The 21,172-nt window shown below is 35.6% G+C and overlaps 2 protein-coding genes and 1 long non-coding RNA gene across 4 annotated transcripts in view; 2 read left to right on the top strand and 1 right to left on the bottom strand.

Annotated features, from left to right (window-relative positions):
- Nucleotides 1-4,362, top strand: part of gpm6bb (glycoprotein M6Bb) — a 36,938-nt gene extending 32,576 nt beyond the window's left edge. Inside the window, exon 7 of one of the 2 annotated variants that reach the window (XM_059500697.1) lies at nt 3,589-4,362. In XM_059500697.1, the coding sequence (XP_059356680.1) occupies nt 3,589-3,738 (150 nt within the window). In that variant the 3' untranslated portion in view covers nt 3,739-4,362. The remainder of the gene's footprint in view (nt 1-3,588) is intronic. The other variant, XM_059500698.1, reaches the window with a different exon arrangement.
- Nucleotides 4,363-4,557: 195 nt separating this feature from the next.
- Nucleotides 4,558-4,862, top strand: LOC132094812 (uncharacterized). The gene is made up of 2 exons (XR_009422406.1): nt 4,558-4,750; nt 4,826-4,862. It is a non-coding gene; the product is annotated as an uncharacterized LOC132094812 (long non-coding RNA).
- A 1,493-nt stretch (nt 4,863-6,355) lies between these two features.
- ofd1 (OFD1 centriole and centriolar satellite protein) lies at nt 6,356-21,158 on the bottom strand. Its single transcript, XM_059499455.1, has 22 exons — nt 20,910-21,158; nt 20,125-20,301; nt 19,843-19,911; nt 19,723-19,750; nt 19,509-19,616; nt 18,453-18,589; nt 18,186-18,359; nt 17,999-18,105; nt 16,898-17,017; nt 16,495-16,568; nt 16,303-16,394; nt 16,020-16,209; nt 14,991-15,121; nt 13,881-13,992; nt 12,248-12,772; nt 9,744-9,870; nt 8,349-8,446; nt 8,125-8,166; nt 7,944-8,041; nt 6,873-7,046; nt 6,638-6,705; nt 6,356-6,532 (listed from the first exon to the last, which is right to left on the bottom strand). Exons 1-22 carry the CDS (start codon nt 21,003-21,005, stop codon nt 6,487-6,489), a joined length of 2,793 nt encoding a protein of 930 aa, XP_059355438.1. The 5' UTR covers nt 21,006-21,158; the 3' UTR covers nt 6,356-6,486.
- Nucleotides 21,159-21,172: the final 14 nt, after the last annotated feature.

Genomic DNA, 21,172 nt, shown 5'->3' with positions numbered 1-21,172 from the left:
ATTTAACATGAGAGGCAAGATCAAAGATGCAAAATAGATGCAACATGCGCAGTTTTTAATCTAAATTAGATTGTAGAAACTTGGAAGCAAAAACAGAATGATTTGACTTCAGTTTTGTGAAACTATACATAAAAAACATCTGCATGAAACAGAAAGAGCAGACGAGCTGAAGGAGACGCAGATCCACTCTCTACCAGCAGGTGGCGCTTAAAGCCTTTCCTTGATTTCTGCAGTAAACAAAGCAGCGCTGCACTTATGAACATTAATATGTGTTATACAGAAGCAAGATGAAAAGAAAAAATACCATCTAAACTTTTCTAAAGACCGTAAGTTCCTCTCAGACATGCATTCATATAAACTCTACCCCTAAATGAATCAGGATTAGTTTAAACTGATTTGACTCGTCACATATTTGAATCGATTTTCTACCAGCTCACGGTTAATCGTTAAATCCCTAAATCCAAACTTTTGAAAGTTAGTGTATCACATTTTCCACAAAAGCACGACTGTGTTCAACACTGATAATACTCAGAAATGTTTCTCGAGCAGTAAATCATCATATTTTCATGATTTCTGAAGATCATGTGACACTGAAGACTGGAGGAATGATGCTGAAAATACAGCGGAGCATCACAGAAATAAATTACACTTTAACAGAGATTCACGCAGAAAACAGCTGTTTTAAATGATAAAATATTTAACCATTTTTACAGCATTTTTGATCAAATAAATACAGCCTCGCTGAACACCAGACATCTTTAAAAAACATAAAAAACAAAATCACAATTATTCCAGTCTTTTGACTGAAGGTGTGTATAAAATATAGAATGAATTCTCTGATTTAATTATAGTTTTAATTATAGCAAATAACTTCTAAACATCTAAAAACACATCTGTATGAGCTCTGAGGTTTAATGTCTTTATGGAGAAAATGAATGTGATTTTTGCTTCTAGAATCTGTTTTATTGGGGGAAAGTTTATATATATATATATTTGCCAGTTGTGCCAGCGAGCCTTCCAGTGTTTTCTTCCTTCAGAGCGGTTTACAGTTTCAGTGTTGTTTTCATCATTTCTACTCACTTGTTTGAAGCAGTATTATGAAGATTGTTGGTATTTTTAATCTCTTGTGAAGTATTAAGGATTCAGTGCACAGCTTCACAACTAACCTAGATCTGGTGTTTTACAGTACTGCTATTTTAAATACAGACCTTTCACTGTCAACAGAGTGGAAAAAGCGTATAAAAACAAGTTAATGATTCTTAAAACATAAATATTAAGTAGCATTATCCGATTTTATTCAAAACTACATTATATTATCAGCACGCAATACAGCAGATCCTTTCATGTTTTATTATTACATGATTTGCTCATAACAATGTCTGCTTTATTATTAATGAATAAACAAACATCTGTCAGTAGGAATGATTTATGTGTGATTGGATCATTAATAAAACATTACATAACACAAACATGATCACTGAGAAAATGTGGGTTGATTATATGATTTCACTTTTGAAAGGCAGTCGATGCATTTATTCACAGATTTTATACAGACATTTAAAAACCTGGCTTTTTAAAATCACGCTAACCTTTAAGGATTCTATTAAACTTTTATTAAAAACTAGATGCAAAATCATGCATTTCACAGTGGCTTTAATTGTGACTAATATAGTCAGAAATAAACGTTTTAAAGGAACAGTTCACACAAAAATAAAAATATGCTCATCCTCATGCCATCCAAGATTAGGATGAGTTTGTTTCTTCATCAGATTTGGAGAAATGTAGCATTGGATCAATGTCTCATCAATGGATGCTCTGCAGTGAATGGGTGCCGTCAGAATGAGAGTCTGATAAAAACATCACAATAATCCACAGCACTCCAGTCCATCAGTTAACATCTGGAGAAGACAAAAGATGAAACACATCCAGCATTAAGATGTTTTTATCAGACTCTCATTCTGACGGCACCCATTCACTGCAGAGCATCCGTTGATGAGACACTGGTGCAATGCTACATTTCTCCAAACCTGATGAAGAAACAAACTCATCCTGATCTCAGATGAGCACATGTTCAGAAAGGTCCAGATCTTCAGTGTTTTTTTGAGAATGTGACTCTTGGTTGTTTTACACCAGCATTATTGACTTAACATTCAGATTGCATGCTTTATCTTACATGATTGATTTAATATTCCTCTAGGACTGTGGTGCCTGTAGTTGTTCCTTGATAAAAATAAACCTTCTTTGTGTACAAATGATCCTCGGTGGTGTTTATTGAGCGTTCGTCTGGGCTCAGTGTGTGTTTTTCATACTAACCCTCATCTCAAGCTTGCTTTGCCTCTCGTTCCCTCACACCCCAGCGTCCTCTGCATATCAATCTGTCTTCAATATGTTTTAATGTCCATTGGTTTGTAGTTGTTTGTACACTAAAGGAATAGTCTGGCTGGAAATGAACATTTACTCACTCAATGTTGATTCAAAGCTTGTGCTGTTATTATTAACTGTGCTGCAACACAGAAACAGCTCTCTCAGTGCATAACCAATTCAGTTTCAGCCTTTTATTGCTCAAAACATCATATGACTTCAGAAGACATGGAATATAATGTGCAGCTGTTATGATGCTTTTTTACTTTTCTGGTTGTGAATTCAAGAGATGTATTATTTTAAGGCCATTCTCAGCCTTGAATTTGCTTCAAAAATCCTGTGAATATTAAATTATGATGACTATTTCATATCAGTAGCAAAATATCACGGAATTACAATTACTACAAAACGATTTTTGTCTTTTCATCACAAACTGTATGATCACAGCTCTTTTATTAAGTTGGATAAGTATGAACCAGGGTTTTTATAGTTAACAAAAAAAAAGTTTCTTTTCATTTAGTTTAACTTGAAGTACTAAAATAATTAGAATTAAAGAAAATAAAATTATAATAAAAACTAGGAAAAATAAATAAATGTTATTTAACTCAAAACCACAACAAAACAACTTAAACTTAAAAAGATAATATATAAAGAAATCAAAATGTGTTTGTCATTTTTATTGGTTTTTGTTTTTATTAATTTGTATTTATTATTTCTAGTTTTTCTTGTTTTGTTTTAAGTAATAGTTACTTTATTACAGTCCATCAGGTTAAAGTATTACGTAATCTTTATTATGTTATGTTACTTAAAATGAAACATTTTGTAGATGAAATAAAGTTTAATTATAGCTAGTTTTCAAGACATGTTCATTTTTAACTTGATGTAATAAACTAAAACTGAAATTCAATAAAGTTATAAAAGTTTGAAATAAGAAGTGGATTCATTGTTTTTCTATATTAGTTTTTATAAATACTTATTATTTTTGAAATTGTTAAGTTTTCATGTTTTTAATAAAAAAAAAGTTAAACTACTTTAAATGTTTTACATTTTCACTATTGTTTATTTCAAACAGAAATGTAAAAATATATTGCATCTGTCTAAGCAGCACACAGTTTGAAACGACTTGAGTGTGAGTATATGTTCATTTAGGGATGAGTTATTCCTTTATAATGTGTGTGTGTGTGTGTGTGACCTGCTGACGGGCATCACCTCGCCCCTCTCTTACAGATCCATTACCTAATGATCCTTTCTGCAAACTGGGCCTACCTAAAGGACGCCAGTCACTTGCATGCGTACCAAGACATCAAAATGAAGGAGGAGCGGGAGCTGCAGGACATCCAGTCGCGCTCCAAAGAGTGCCTCAACTCCTACTCGTAAGGAGGGTTAACTCTGCCACCCAACCACTAACCAGCCCTAACTCACTAACTCACCGCAGTCTGTGCACATCTCTCGCTCTCCTCTCAGCCCTTTGTCAAGCTCAAACGTTGCACTAATGCTAATCGCTTTATGTATTGGATAAAAGCGTTAGCAAAATGACTAAATGTAAATGCAAATCAGATTCTGTTCGTACCCAGATGAGATTTGCCTTAAAACATCATAAACATGAATCTAATTTAAGTGCATGATTATTTGACATTAACGTTACATTCTTATGTAAAATAATATGCACTTGCATTATAAACATGTTTTGCATCCTCTCAAAATTTTAAAGCATTCCCTGTTTTTTTTTTGAAGATAAATAATCGAAGGATCCTTCTGAACTAAATCTGGCTGAATGTTCTCTGAATGTTTGGGTTTGTTCATGTGCAATATGTGCTGGAAATAGTATGTGAACAGAAGACATTACGCAACAAGATTTAGCATGTTTGTTTCAGAGAGTGGCATCTGATGGAAGCTTGTTTACAATATGGGATAAAAACGGACTTTTTCACTCATAATTCTGACTTTTTTCTTGCAATTCCGAATTTGTTTTTCTAAATTGTGAGATATGAACTTGCAATGAAGAGAAAAAAATCAGTATTGTGAAAATAAAATAATTAAAAAGCATTACCTTTCTTATTACTTTTTCCTGTAGCAACAACAAACAAATTGTGAGATTTGTATCAGAATTGTGAGATGCAAACTTGAAATTGTGAGATTATAATTTGCAATATACACTTGTAATTCAGAAAAATAAATCAGATTTTTGACAAAAAGTAAAAATTGTGAGATATAAAAACTCAGATATATAAAAGGTATAAAGTCAAAATTACAAGTAAAAAAATGGCAAGATCTAATTCCTTAAGAAAAAAACTGAATCTTGAAAAAAAGAAATTGAAAATTGAAAAATCACAACTTACAATTGCAAAATATTTCATAATTCTGAGAAAAAAGTTGAAATTGCAAGATAGTCAGAATTGCAAGTTAAAAGCCGAGGTCAAAAATTTGGGAAAAAGTTGAAATAGTGAAATGAAACCCATCTGAGAAAAAAAAGTGACTTTTTAAGAAAAAAAACTATAAAACGCTCAGAATTTCAACATAAAACTCGTACTTCTGAGATAAATGTCAGAACTTTAAGAAAATGTGATGATTGCGAGAAAAACTTGAAAAAATATCTTTTAGAAAAACATTGTGATTTGAAAACCTGCAATTATTATTGTATAACTTGCGATATTCACTCACAATTGAGATAATTCCCTCAAATATAAAAAAAAATGTAGATATAAAGTCTGAGCTGCAAGCTGTAAACTTGCTCTTATGAGTTTATAACTTCCAAATGTGTCATTCTGAGAAAAACAGCCAGAATTGTGAAATTAAAAAATGCAGTTACCTTTTTTTTTTCATTATGTGAGGGGGAAAACCAGAATTGTGAGATAAAGTCAAAACTGCAAGTCAGGCAGAAGGTTTTCACACTACCTCACGTTACGGTCCAGGCCACTAGCACACACCTCACTTCACATCACTATATCAGCAACACAAGTACTGTGAATGAAGAATGACAAAACATGAGCAACTGAAGCCTCCAGATGAACAGCAAATTAATGTTTGTAATTCTCATTCAATTGTAATTATTGTAATACAATCCTTTGTAACTACAAATCTTACCATGATTGTAAACACTTTATACTTGTTTGTATCAAAGTAGTGAGATTTGGAGGCTTTTACCCAACTTTTTCTGCTCAGCTTTTATTTTTCCTTTCTTTATTTTCTTTTTTTTAATTATTTTATTTTGATTAATGAATTATTTTGTTTTAATAGTGCATTCAAACTGCATCGGTGTGAATTTGAACTCTATGACCAGCAAAAATAATAATAATAATTGTAATGTTTTTTGGGAGGGATACAACAACAGTAACAAAATGTGCATTTGTAAATACTGACAAAATTGCTTTTTTTTTTTTTTTCACACTCTTGTTATTCATTCATCGTTTGACTCGAGCAGGACAGACAGCATTTGCCAGATTTTAATGTTATAATATGCTTTGTTTTCCTAGAGGTTTAGTCCATGTAATGTGTTCATATACTGGATGAATTCTGTATAATACTGTCTTTTTAACCTTATAGTCTACCAATATTTTTAATTCATTTTAGGGGATTCCCTTAGTGTTTACAGCTGTTTAAAAAAAAAAAGAAAAAAATATTCTGTCCTAACGGTTTATATTATACTCTTTTATAAGCCCCAAGTCCTTCATGACTTTCTTTTTTATTATTATTATTAATTTCCCACAGTGTTTTCATGTATTATGCATGTATTTTGAAGGCTTTAAACTCTGGTAATCTTGATCAACTGTGAACACACGAACTGCCCAAAACTGAGACGCTGAACGTGTGTTCAGGCCTTCAAACCAGCAATTGTATTTTATACAGAAATAAAACCTGAATAAAAGACTTTCTGAGACTCACTGAGCTTTCTTTCAAATCATTGTGTCAGTATTTTCAGCATTTGTGTAATTATAGTATTTTCAGTCTTACTGTGATTGAACAGCTCTTATGAATCAAATACAAAAGCAGATCATTAACAAAAGATACAAAATTTATTCAAGTAAGCATTAAAGTTGATAAAAACACTCATTCACACAAATTATTTTCCAGCTAGTATTTCAAGATTTCTGTATAAAGTGTGAAGATGCGGAGACTTGTTGTTGTTCACCAGAAGTCGTCATCTGGCTCCTGGTGTGATATCAGCTCAACACTGCAGAACAGAGGAAGGCTTGTAATAAAGCATGTCTCGTTGAACAGTGATTCTCTCTCACTCTCTCACACACACACACACACACACACACACACACAGTGTTACCTGCGCTCCTCGTTCTCAGACTCAAACTCCTCCTGACTGTGCTTCTCTGACACCTCCTGAGCTGAGCTCTGAAAGATCATCAACACACAGTCAAATACAACCACATACAGTTAGGACAAATATATCTAAAAATGCTAAATGGATGGAAGGACAGACAAGTAATCCTAAAATATATTTAATAAACCAAATCTGGTGACAAACTGTGTGTTGTGATGCTGAAATGATGTCCATGTACCTGCTGCTTCTGTTTGTCCTGCATGAGCATCATCATGTATTTGTGAAGAGGATTGGCCACATCAGCTGCTCCTGGTCCCGCCTCCTCCGCTCCTCCTCCAATCGCTGCGCTGGTTACTGTCACATGACCCTCTGTACCCTCTCTGTTGTCTCCAGCTTGTTCCTCATGTTGATCCTCCAGTCAGACGAAGAAACAGAAGTCAAACAGACGTCTGAGAGTCATTCGATCAAACAACACATGACTTATCAATCATCGATCAAACAGACTCCTGAACTCGTGTTATAGCTTCAATAACAATAATAAAGATTCATCACTTTAAAAAAAAAAAAAGAAGTTAAAACATTTTTTGAAAAATATTTTATTTCAGTTAAACTAAATGAAAATTAGACAAAAAAAGAACATAAAAATTCCGTTCTATTTTATTTCTCACTTTGGTTTAGTTTTGATTGATGTACCACAAAAAACTAAAACTAAAGCTTAAAAACTACATAGAAATAAAATAAAAACTTTGAAAAGTACTAAAACTTTTAACTAAAATTAAAATGAAAATAAGTTAAAAAAAATTTAAAGTTGAAAAAATATATAGTATATATTTACATACACACACACACACACACACATATATAAACCAGTAATAAAGTGGTATTACTTATTAGTAAAAAAATATATATATATATTAACCAAAGTTAAATAAAATACAACAAAATATTGTAGAAAATGAGAAATGTCGCCTTTGCATTTAGCGGAAATAAGCTGAAATAAAGCTAATACCATAAGTATAATTACTTATGAATTAGTAAAATAAAAATTAACTGAAATAACCATGGACTTATTATATTCAGCTAGTTGCCATGGCGACACTTCTCATTTTGGTTTAGTTTAGGTTAAAGTAAAAAAAAAATTATAAAATACTAAATAAACAAAAAATTCTAAACTAAAAACTATACAGATATATTTAAAAAAGTTATACAAATGAGAAAAACAACACAACAAAATGACACCAAAATACACACAAAACTCAAATGAAAATGAAAACTATCTAAAAATACAAACATAATTTCAAATCTGTACTTGTATTTTAATGGTCTCGTGCTCTCGCTCCTCTCTCTCCCTCTCCCTCATCTCCTCTCTCCTCTTCCTCTCCTCCTCCTCAGCTGCGTCATGTTCATCTGAAGCACGACACACACGACACACATGACACACGGCCAGATGAAGAGCATCAGTCACATGATCAGTCAGATGACGGTCTCACCTGTGTGTGACTCCTGGAGTTTCTCCTGATCCACAGACAGCACTGAACACACACCAGATCTACTTTAGTTTCTGCAGATCATCGCAGATCAAACATACCAGAAGACTACAAAAACCACTCTACATCTTACTGACATCAAACTTTTACCAGGACATGTTAAACTCTGACATTTGCTGGATTCTGGGTAATTCTCATACAAACTGGTAATAGAAAGGAGTGTGTACGTGGCACAGGGTCGGTCAGATCGTGAAGCGTGATCTTCTCCGGCTGAGGGGACGACGCTTCGGAGGAACTGGAGATGACTTCCTGCAGCTTGGGTGGACTGTGAAGTCAAAGAGAATTACAATAGAAATAAGGACATTTTAATGCACATTTCTCTTTTTCACATCACTTTTTCTAATGATGACCTTAATTGTCTTGTGAGTATGAGAGAGTTTGATTCATTCGAGAAATCTGATTCATTCGAGAAGTCTGATTCATTCGAGATTCATTTGAGAAGTCTGATTCATTCGAGATTCATTTGAGAAGTCTGATTCAATTGAGAAGTCCGATTCATTTGAGATTCATTTGAGAAGTCTGATTCATTCGAGATTCATTTGAGAAGTCTGATTCAATTGAGAAGTCCGATTCATTTGAGATTCATTTGAGAAGTCCGATTCATTTGAGATTCATTTGAGAAGTCCGATTCATTTGAGATTCATTTGAGAAGTCCGATTCATTTGAGAAGTCCGATTCATTCGAGATTCATTTGAGAAGTCCGATTCATTCGAGGTTCATTTGAGAAGTCCGATTCATTCGAGATTCATTTGAGAAGTCCGATTCATTCGAGATTCATTTGAGAAGTCCGATTCATTCGAGATTCATTTGAGAAGTCCGATTCATTCGAGAAGTCTGATTCATTCGAGATTCATTTGAGAAGTCCGATTCATTCGAGAAGTCCGATTCATTCGAGATTCATTTGAGAAGTCCGATTCATTCGAGATTCATTTGAGAAGTCCGATTCATTCGAGATTCATTTGAGAAGTCTGATTCATTCGAGAAGTCTGATTCATTCGAGATTCATTTGAGAAGTCTGATTCATTCGAGATTCATTTGAGAAGTCTGATTCATTTGAGAAGTCTGATTCATTTGAGATTCATTTGAGAAGTCTGATTCATTTGAGAAGTCTGATTCATTTGAGAAGTATGATTCGTTTGACTCATTCCTGTGAATCAGTTTAAACTGTCTGTATGTATGTATATATTTTAATCTTGCTTGCATTTTTTTTTAGAATCGTTTTAAGCTTGGCTTGGGGCAAAAATGACACCAAAATGGGAAAAAGGGGGAAAACAGCTTTTGTGATTAAAGTGAAATATAAAAATGAATGAAAGTGCCACAAATGAATTTTTTTTTTTTGCATTTACATTTGCTGTATATGCTTTTTTTTTGGAGTTCTAAGAATTACAACAAATCACACGTTTCTGTTGATTTATGAATGCAAGCTTTTGTTCCACATTTGCAGTGTATAAAAGCTTTTGTTGATGTAACTGAACAAATACACGAATAGCTCTACAAAGTGCTCTTCTAAAGGTAAAAAGGAGCGGTGGTGTAAATGTGAAAGCTAATGTAAGAGCAGTGACCTGCGGCTGTGGCGAGTGGTGCTCTTCATCCTGGGGCTGCTGGGAGGACTGATGGAGCAGAGGCTTTCTCCTGCAGGGATCGGTGAGATCTGTCTCTCTGGGAATACCAGCGCCGCTCTGTCAGAGTCTGGGACAAAACACACACAAACACTGCTTTTACAGGCTTCCTACACATCTACTATTTGCCAGTCCACACTTTTCCAGAATCAAGCGGTTTTAAAATGAACATGCTACATTCTGACTTTGTGTGCCAATTAGTTTGTGTTGGTAAATAACTGGAGGATTACTGTATGGAGGCACTGTAGGATTGGGTGTTCTTGAAAGAGAGTTGGAGGTAAATAATATTGCAGTAAACGTTATGCTGATGTTGTGGCTGGTCAGGCAAATGTTTGTGCTTGTTTCTGTATTAGGGCTGTAGCTATCGAATATTTTAGTAATCGAGTATTCTACCAAAAATTCCATCGATTAATCGAGTAATCGGATAAAATTTTGCTTAATTAAAGTGCAATATTAATTATGCAAGAGAAAATAAGACTCCTGGGTCTCTTAAAATGAACAACTAAGTTTCCTTTTTTAGAAAAAAATATTTTTACTTTTTAAATGCATAGAATGCAATGCATACATCAAAAATAAACATTTAATTATTACCCATTGTTTCTCTGTCTGTGCTTGTACTGTGAACAATGACAAGAAAGTTGACAGATGAATTACGTGCATTTAAGTGCCATTCAGTTGGGGTTTTAAATAAAGCATTTTCTGAGATGCACATTAAACACATAAAACATTCATTTAATTTATCGACAATTAAGCAAACCTAACTTTCTGGTAAACAAAGGGGATTTACTATTAAAAATAAAACATGTAAGAAATGTTGTGTGATTAAACCTTAAAAACCATAATGTTTGATTTTTTTTAGTAGTAGGCTATGTACATTCTGCTGAACAATAGTCTTTAACCGGACTTTTATTTTGACGGGTTGACGTACCTTTACAGTTCTGTGTATGTGATGTGTCGAATCAAACGGTCAAATGCTCATGAAGTGACTGTCAGAGCAGTTCTGGAGATGTTGTTCATGTGTTCATGTCTTTATTTAGTGAGAGAGCAGACGCTGAAATCACCGGAGCGTCACGTGCGCTTTAGTGTGTGTTAATAAAGGAAGACGTGCTTCTGCTCCATTGATTAACACAGACACGCAGAACATGCAGGATTCATATTTAAATAGACTGTTCCGGCTTAATATTTACAGATATTAGTCCATATCGTGATTTGATGTAAGTGCAATGCGTTAAACTGTAAGTTCCGTTTTTATGACTGGATTCCGCAATTCCCTGCGCGTTTTCTGCATCGTGAACGAGTAACGAGTTGTGTCACATAAAAAAAAAAAATCATTGCGATAGTACCAAACGTGAGATTTAAAATAAATTAAAACAGGCTTCGAGGCAGAGGAATTTGCCTCGATCATTTTTTGTAATCGAGTTACTCGAGGAATCGTTTCAGCCCTATCCTGTATGATATAATTGTTCATATTATCTATTAAATTACTGATATTACTGTAACTCCTCCCCTGAACTTCCCTCTGCCCTGTATCTTGGTCTCTCACACAGCGTGATTGTGAATCGATTGTGATTGCCACTCGTGTGAACGAGCTTCGATTTGCCTCCGATTTCGGGATTTTGTCGGCAATTTCACATAATTTGTCGGTGGGTAAAAAATCGGGCTAAAATCGTGCAGTGTGAACACGGCATTATTTATTTTACTTTTTTAAGAAAACAAGCAGTTAGTAAATGAACATAGTGCAAGTCTTTTTTTTAAGAACAGAATCCTAATAGTGAGTGCTAGAGTTAGAGGGTCAAATAAAGATGGAAGAGATGTGTTTTTAGCAATGTGATCTGAGAAAGTCAGCTGATCATCAATCATAACTCCAAGGCTTTTGGCTGTTTTTGAAGGAGTTATGGTTGATGTGCCTAACTGGATGGTGAAATTGTGATGAAACGATGGGTTCGATGGAACCACACGCAAGGTTGAGTTGAAGGTGATGGTCCTTCATCCAGTAAGAAATGTCTGTTAGACAAGCTGAGAGGCAAATAGCTACCGTCGGATCTTCAGGATGGAATGAGAGGTAGAGTTGAGTGTCATCAGCATAACAGTGGTATGAAAAGCCATGTTTCTGAATGACAGAACCTAATGATGCCATGTAGACAGAGAAGATAAGTGGTCCAAGAACTGAGCCCTGAGGAACCCCAGTAGCTAGATGTTGTGACTCATATAATTTTTTTTTTAAGTTAAATTTAGATTCAACTAAATTTTCTATGTCAGTTTGGTATAATTTAGTTTGAAATGACTCGTACAGCCTATTTAATTATACTTAAAAAAGAATAATAATTAAGCTGAAGTTGGCAGAACTTTAACAGTGTCTCCAAAACAGTTTCAACAAAAACCAAAAAGGAATTTTCAGTTTTCCAAAATGCCAGTGTATTACTACCAGAAACACAGATTTTACAGACCTTGCGTGAAAGCGTGAGTGTCATGATCCGTATCTGCTCCGCGGTTGCTCAGCGGTGTGGAGGAGAGACGTCTGGCTGGAGGAGAGATGAGTCTCAGCGGGTTTCTCTCTCTCGGAGAAGGGGTTCTGGTGAATTCCTGCTCAACAGGACATCCTGCAGAGGTGAAGCTCACCCTGGGCTGTGCTCTATAGGTCACTCTGGGAGGTGTGAGATCTTCAGCAGACGCTCGAGTGGCTCTGTGCTGGTGGCTCCTGTAAGCCTCCTCCAGACGCTCGGCCTCCTGCTCCAGCTCTCGTATCCGGGCCAGAGCGCTGCTTACCAGCTCAGAGTCACGCTTCGCAGGCCACGGGCCCCTGAGGGCCGGCCCTGCTTCAGATAAATTAGTGTCAGAAGCAGCTCTGGGGTTTCTGAGCAGAGCTGTGTCTATGTAAAAGTCAGGAGGAAGCAGCCTGTCAGGAATCAAACTGAGAACAGAACGATCTACCAGGGAAGGCTTGGGATTGCGGAGGATCTCGTTCTCTAGAGCTGTTCCGATCACAGAAGAACACGGCAAATAGAAGAGAGGAGAGAGAAAGAGTTTAGAGAGAGGAAAGCCAAAACCACCAAACACTGATGATGAACAGGGTTCCCACAAACATGACCTTCCTGCCTGTTTGAGATTACTGGAAAATTAATTTGGAATCATTCAGAATGATCTGTGAAGTTATTTGAATGATTCATTAATATTCACAAAAGGATCATTCAGAATGACCTATGAAATGAACATAATAAAAAGACTGATTCACAAAATAATTATTCCAAATGATTTGTGAAGTCGTTTGAAATACAAATTCATTACTAAAAAGAACGATTTGGTTTGAATTTTTTACTGTATTAACACAAACTAAAAAAAGAATGATTCAATAAAGAATCATTCAGAATAATAATGTTTATTTACCATCCAGTTTCTGGGAAATTAAATGTTTAATTTCAGATTTTAGGTTTATATCGAACTCAGAATTTATATTACTAAACTTACTCAAAAATGTAACTTACTGAAGAATGATCCACAAATGAATAATTTAGAATGATCTGTGAGGTGGTTTGAAATCCAAGTTACTAAAAATAAATGATTCCCAAATTAATCCATAAATGACATTCATTCAGTCATTCAGGAACATCTGTGAAGTGGTTTAAATGACCGATTGAAAAGAATTACTAAAAATAATGATTTGTTTACAAATGTTAAGTTACTAAGCATAGCTAGAGAAATGTATATTCAGTTTTCCAGGCTTTTGATGGCTGGGGGAACCCTGGATGAAATAAATACACGTTTGCAAGTTTTAAGCTTGCAAATTCATATGAAAGGCATTCATTCACAGAATATGAAAAGATGCTAAATGTCTAATTCAATGCAACCATCAAAATTACAAAATAATCAGACATGTAATGTAATGGCTGATGCTGCGTTCCACTAAATATGAGGAAAGTACAACTTGGAAAAGCACATAGATTTGAAGTCAGACTTCCTACCCTGAAACTCCAGTTTAGCAGAGATCTGATCGTATAACTTTAAACTGAACACAGCATGAGCTCACAGATTCCTTCTAGAGGTTTCCGAAACTCTCCAGACTCGCTGGCCTGCTGTCTGCACCTTGTTGTGTCTGCTGGAGCTGGAGCTGGAGCTCTTCAGTGTGTGTGTTCATCCACTTCATCCGCTCCTCACACTCCATCAGCTGAGCCTTCAACAGCACACACTGCTGCACCTACAGACAGAGAACCACATCAGTCAGCAAACACACAGATGAGACAGCAAATGGACTTGAACTGGAAATACATCTGAGTCACAGTCAAGAAATAAAATGACATTAATTAAATCTATATTTCTGTACACCCCCCACTCCCTGAAATATATTGTTTTGTAATGCTTTTGAATGTTTCACTTTTGATTAATAATTATTGTTATTACTATTACAATTTTTATATAAAATATTTTAAAAAGTAACAACTTTACCAGCATTTCCCTAAAGTTATCATTATTGTGATACATCTGAATGTTTCACGTTTCAATAATTATTATTATCACTAATATTAACAGATTCATTAATAATAATAATTATAATAACATAATTAATAATAATAACAGAATTAATAATAAGAAGTATAATTGAATTTGTTATTGTTATTAATAATATATTATATTAATATAATTTCCCGCAAAATACTTACTATTAATACTTGTTTTTTGAGTAATTATTATTATTATTATTATTATGTATTGAAGATGTAATTTAGATTTCTTATTTGTTTCTTTTTTTGTTTTAAAAGATCATATTCTTAATGTTTAATTACAATTTTTATTTATTTTATTTTGTATAATTAAGCACACCTTCCCCAAAATCCTCAGTATTGTAATACATCTGTGTATCTGAATAGTATTATTATTATTATTACTACTTCAATCAAATATTTAAACTTATTGTAATATGTAATTTTCCCCCAATGTTTTATTGTAATTCATCTGACTCTTACACTTTTGAGTAAATATTACTACTCCTAGTAGTAGTAGTACTGATAATAATAATAATAATAAAAATAACAGTTTGAAAAAGTTTAAAAAAAGAAAAATTAAAGGTCATCTTCTTGACAGATTTAGTGAGATTCCCCCATCGAATCTAAAGTGAAACCCAGTCAGGAGCTCAACACATGTTTCTTCACTGAGGGAATGATGTCATCAGAAGCTCTAGACCCCGCTGGGACAGACCTCGTGCTGCAGCTGTGTGTGTAAGATGTTTTTCTGCGTCTCAAAGTCTTCCTGGTCCAGTTTGCGTGCCGTCTCCCGTCTCTTGAGCTCGGCCTGCAGCGCCAGCTGCTCCTTAGACGGCGCGCTGAGCTCTGAACGACAAACACAAACCTGTTACACGTTACACATCCAACTTTTGCTTTGTTCAGACAAACAGCTAAAACCTGACTTTTTTGTGCATCTAATTTAAGCTCATAATGCAAACAGCCTGAAAGAGTCTTGTGCAGTGAGGATCCTGCAGTGCTACAGAGGAACAGAGGATGTGTTGAACAGGCCGAACTCTGAAGCGTTCCTCTGTCCTTCACCCCCCCACGCTCCTCTTTTTCTCAGCAAATGCACAATTGCAGCCAAAAGGGCCAAATTAAGAAGCAGAGCACATCCACACAGACCACTTCTGTGTTTGTTATCCCTGTTTGACCCCGTTAGATTTCAGACTCAACTGCTCAAACTTGATTTCAACAACAGCATCTTTCCCAGAACTCATACTCTGCGTATTTTTGCATATTTAGTCTGCAAATGTTTGTTGTTGGTTTTATTCCTCCTCAGAATAGACAGACAAACAAACTGTCTGGAAACGAGAAGACTTTTTACCATCCCGATCCTGCCGAAACATTACTGATGAATGGAATCGATTATAAAAATGTAATCTCTTTCAAATCATAAACACACTTGATTTTGATTGACAGTTTGAGAATAAGCAATATATATACATATATAATAAATATATAAATATTTCACAATTTTACAGCATTTTTGATCAAATAAATACAGCTTTGGTGAGCAGGAGAGTCTTCTTTCATAAAAAAAATATATATAAAAATATATTTATTTTGATTAGTTTTTAAGATGCATCAATAAGATGACTGATATTTATTAGCCCCCCCCCCCTAGTTCTGATAAATTATTGGGTTGCTCCTGTAATGATGCTAATGAACAGAGCTGGGAAACTAAGCCCACAGATGGGAAGGTAGAGAGGAAGTGGAGCTGGACCTTGTCTGAGTCTCTGGTTCTCCTGCTGCTTGTCCTCCAGCTGTCCCTTCAGCAGTCGGATGTTCATCTGCAGCTCCTGAGCGTCTCTCTTCAGCGCTGGATAGTCACTCATGTTCTCCAGTCTCTCGCTCAGCAGCTCGTTCTGTTGGGTCAGAAGAGACGCCAGCGCTCGGGACGACTCCAGCTCCATCTACATCACACATCAACATCATCATTTCCCTTCTGACAGCACACCTTCCAGCGCTCTTACTGTAGTACAGATGGATTATGGGAGCAGTTTTACCAGCAGACGTTTAACTTCTGATACACTTCTCTCATGCTCTTCTGCTTTCGTATCAATAAGAGCAGATTCCTTCTGCAGACGAACCGCTTCTTCTGCAAATGTAAGAAGAAAACATCAACAATAACTTTACAGTGCAGATCAATAAAATACTGTATCCAGTAGCAGTTATATTTGTCTTTTCTAAACCCAGACCTTTAATCCTTTGCTCATTTTCTGTCAGTTTCTCGGTTCTCTTCATGTAATCCTCCTTCAGCTCGAGCTGATATCTAAAACAGATTATGATGACATCTATGAATATGATTCAACTGTACATTCATTTACTTTACAAAAACACACAATGCAAAGACACAATATTTTTGATGAATAGAAAGTTCAAAAGTACAACATTCATTTGAAATAGAAATCAACTGTAACATTTTTTAACATTAACATTGTCTTTTCTGTCATTTGTAATAAATTCAATGCATCCGTAATAAATAAAAGTATTCGTTTGTTTAAAAAGAAATCTTACTGGCTCCAAACTTTTGAACAGTTGACCTTTCATCATTGAGTCACAAGAGCGCCACCTGCAGGATTCATGGAGTTGATGACTTACTTCTCTAACTCGCTCTTCAGTTTCTGCTCAAACGTGTCTTCCAAGGTCTTCACAGACAGCTCTCTCCTCCTCAGAAGATCATCCATGGCCTTCACCTTCTCCTCATGCAGCTTACAGCTTCTGCATCATTACCACAAAATACTATATTAATATTATAATATCCAACATTATATTCATGATATTATAAACAAAACATTCAAGTCAACAAGTCAAAAGAGATGCAGGAGTTTCGTCTTCCTTGATCTGTTCAGACCAAAGGTCATGACCTATAAAAACACTGTCAGCTTCAGAAGTAAACACTTCCTCCACTTCAGAGGTGACAGCAGTGCTATTTGAGTAATATATACTTTTATAGAATTGATTCATATTTTGAATGATCTATTTTTAAATATATTTTCATTTAATTTAGGTAAAACTTTAGTAGATTTATGTGATTTTATCATGTTTTTAATTATTTTTTAATTTTTACTTTATTATATTTTCAATTCATTTTGATTTTAATTTGTTTTAATATTTTGTATAATAATATAATATAATAATGATATTTTTAATAATATTTTTTTTAATTATTTTTTTTTTATTAGTTTAATAATTTCAATTATTTGCCAAGGCAACATTTTAAATGTTCATTTAGTTCAAATTCATCAAATATTTATATTTTACTTTATATCAGCTTTATTTCAATAACTAAAAACATTTGTTTAATAGTTTTAGTAAACAATAATAACACATCAGAGTTGATATCAGTCTTATTTCAGTATGAATTCTATACTATTAGAGTATTTTTCAATATGTAAAATTATTATTTTTATATTTTCACTTTTTATTTTAATTTTATGGTTTGTAATTTTATGTTTTTGTGTCGGTTTCATTTATTATATATAAATTTTTTTAAAATTACTTTTTTTTTTTACATTTCATATTACATTTTAGTCGCTGTGTTATGCGTTCTTGTCATATATTTGTTTTTTATTCAAGTGTTAGTTTAATAATAAAAGTAGTTTTTTATTGCATTTTTAGTTTTCGTTTCGTAATGTTGGTACTCCTCTGCAGTGAAAGAAGCACATGTGTGTTTTGGTTCAGATGAGCAGCTGTACTCACTTGTCGAAGGCCTCCGTCCTCTGTTTCATCTCAATCTCTCGGCTCCGCACAGACTCGATCTCTTTCAGCAGGGCTTGTCTTTGAGCATACATCTCCTTTTCCTCGATCTGGATCAAGTGAACCGTTGGAGATGTCATGATGTGTTTGTGTTTTGCGTGTATTGGTTGACAGAGCTGAGACTCAGTACCTCCTGTGATTTCTGTAACCTCTCGATGGCGTTCTTCTCTCGGCTCATCAGAGCCTCAGACTTCAGGTCAAACGTTCTCTCCAGGTCTCGCCGCAGCTCCAGGATTTCTCTCCGTGAAGCCTCCTTCTCGTCTCTCTTCACCTTCGTGATCTCCACCTCCATGAAGTGCTGCAGCTGTATGAAGACGGCACAAACGCTCTGTTGAGATCTTGAGCGCTGTCACAATGGAAACTGCTGGAGGGGATGAGGGGATAAACGCAGTCGGACCTTAGCTTTGAGCTCCAGCTGTGCTTGCTCCTGGATCTCCTTCCTGTACTCCGCCAGCTTGACCTCGACTGACCCCCAGCGGTCTCCTCTGTGTCGAAGCACTTCATACTCCTCGTCAATCAGCTGCAGCTTCTCAACTTCACCACAGACAAAGATGAAGAACACAGTTTGTTACACTCTTTCCTTAGGTTTAATATGACTCAAAGGAATTAAAAATGAACATCTTTTGGCAGGAATGAAAAAATGTGTAATTCTGTGCTAATGGGGTTAGCTATGGCAAAATTATAGATAATGTATTTGTCCTCACACAGTGGCACAGAGATAAGACAAACACATAACCAGTTAAAAGTTTATCTAATGTTTTCGAAAGAAGTCTCTTCTGCTCAGCAAGACTGCGTTTGTTTGATCCAAAATACTGTAAAATTTATTTCTGTGATGCTCCGCTGTATTTTCAGCATCATTCCTCCAGTCTTCAGTGTCACATGATCTTCACAAATCATGAAAATATGATGATTTACTGCTCAAGAAACATTTCTGATTATTATCAATGTTGAACACAGCGGTGCTGACCAATATTTTTGAGGAAAAACTTATTTTCCAGGATTCACAGAATTCAACAGAAAGTTCAAATTATTTGATATAGAAATCTGTTATATATGGCCAAATATATACATTATAAATGTCTCTACTTTCACTTTTGATCAATTTAATGCATCCTTGATGGAAAATACAGCTCTACATCACAGAAATAAATAACACTTTAACAGATATTCACACAGAAAACAGCTGTTTTAAACTGTAATAATATTTCACAAGTTTTACTCTAGTTTTGATCAAATAAAAGCAGCATTGGTGAGCATAAAAGAATGGTTGGTTTCTCAGTATTTTAAAATGGGCACTATTTATTTAATCTTATAAGCTATTATGAGCACTGTTGGCATTCTTTTGAAGGCTGTAATGTTTAATAAATGAAGACGAGTTGAGCTTTGTGAATGCTGGGTGTTCTTCAGACTCTGAGGAGTTTTTCATGGCGTCTGGACAGAAGCGAAGGCGTACCGAGTGATTCTTTATGAGCTGACACAGAGGTGGATTGGGTTGAAGCATCGCAGCAGTCTCTGTAAACGTGATGTTCAGTGAGCTCTGTGAAGAGACTCATCAGGAAACCTGCAGGAATAAAACAACATCCATCATCCTCATCTCCATCACAGAGAGCAGTGTCAGTATCTCACGGTGAAACAAAGGAAAAACGTTCTGTATAATCGTCCTGTACCTGTCTGTCCCTTCTGAACACCCGATGCCTGCCCAAATGAGAAAGAACCAGAAAAAGGGAAATGTATTAACTACTTCAAAGGCATTTATACATACACTGAAGAAATGTCAGTTTTATTACCAGAGATCTGTACAGCGGTGTGTGAGGGCTGATCTTCATGAGCTGCAGAAGCTCTCTGGCTGACAACACCTACACAAGTCCAACAAAAACAAGATCTGGTCTTGGTTTAAATGGGTCAAATCATGCATTTTAGTGTGGTTTTCCATGAGGTTTATTCCTAATGTTCATTTAAATGCACTTTTTCATGAGCGTTTTCCTAACAGCCTGGTGATGGAATCATGCAGCAGAATTGCAAAAGAGCACTACTCTTCACAATAGTAAGTATGAAGTCATGTGGGTCACCTTGTCTTTGCTCATTCCACACTCAGGGAGGAAGACCGAGAGCGTGTAGTCACAGCCGACGCTCCGCAGGTGATGAACGATCACGCTGTTGCATGCAGTGACTAACACTGAGTGAGCGTCTCCTCTCCGCAGCGCCGCTGGCTGCAGCTCCTGGATCAGCTGGTTCCTCAGCTGCGTCTGCACAACACACCACAGACACACAACACTTGACTGAACCTGTACTGCAGGAGGCTACTGTGAGGCCTGCAGGTTATACACATGTGGAGTTTGATTACACAATGTTTTCAGTGTTTTCAATCCTGTTCCAGATCTGACACACTCAGAGAGATGATGATGAGGATGATGATGATGGCTGGATTATGATTGGATTACATCTGAAGCTGAAGCAGGCTGTTACTGGGCTGACCAGACACAGACAGACAGATAGACAGAAGAACGATAGATCGACGGACAGAACAAGAGACTGAATGATACATAGGACAATAAACAGTCAGATAGATACAGTATATAGACAAACAGACAGACTGATAGATAGATAGATAGATAGATAGACAGGCAAATAAAAATAACGATAAATTGAATCACAGATAGATAAACAGACAGATAAAACGGTAGAAATATAAATAGAATGATAGACAGAACGACAGACTGAGACACAGATAGCTGTAGAAGACACGTTTAGGTCTCGGGTTCTGGTCTTTGTGTAAAATCAAGTCAGTAAACATCCCAGTGTTGCCGTTATGAATATAATAATGATAATATAATAATCATCTGAGTACACGGACCTTCAGCGCGTCCAGAAGCCCGCGGCTCCTGAAGGTCTGATAGAGCTTCTGTCGCAGCTCATCCGGGGATAAACTCTGCTCTCCGCTCCCAGACATCACTATTCACCGACAAACAAGATCATTCACCGATAATCGATCGACATCCACCGAATTAATCGTTCAGTAATGCTCCACAGTCCGTTTCTTAGCAACGCGCGCCGCAGCGCTTTAAAAATCCTAACTGACAACAGACTGTTGTGTTTCCGGACTCGGCGTTATGACGT

The sequence above is a fragment of the Carassius carassius genome, chromosome 19, assembly GCF_963082965.1.
Source record: "Carassius carassius chromosome 19, fCarCar2.1, whole genome shotgun sequence".
NCBI classification, from domain to species: domain Eukaryota; kingdom Metazoa; phylum Chordata; class Actinopteri; order Cypriniformes; family Cyprinidae; genus Carassius; species Carassius carassius.
The sequence above is the reverse complement of the archived record's forward strand: the minus strand, read 5'-3'. Positions and strand labels throughout refer to the sequence as shown.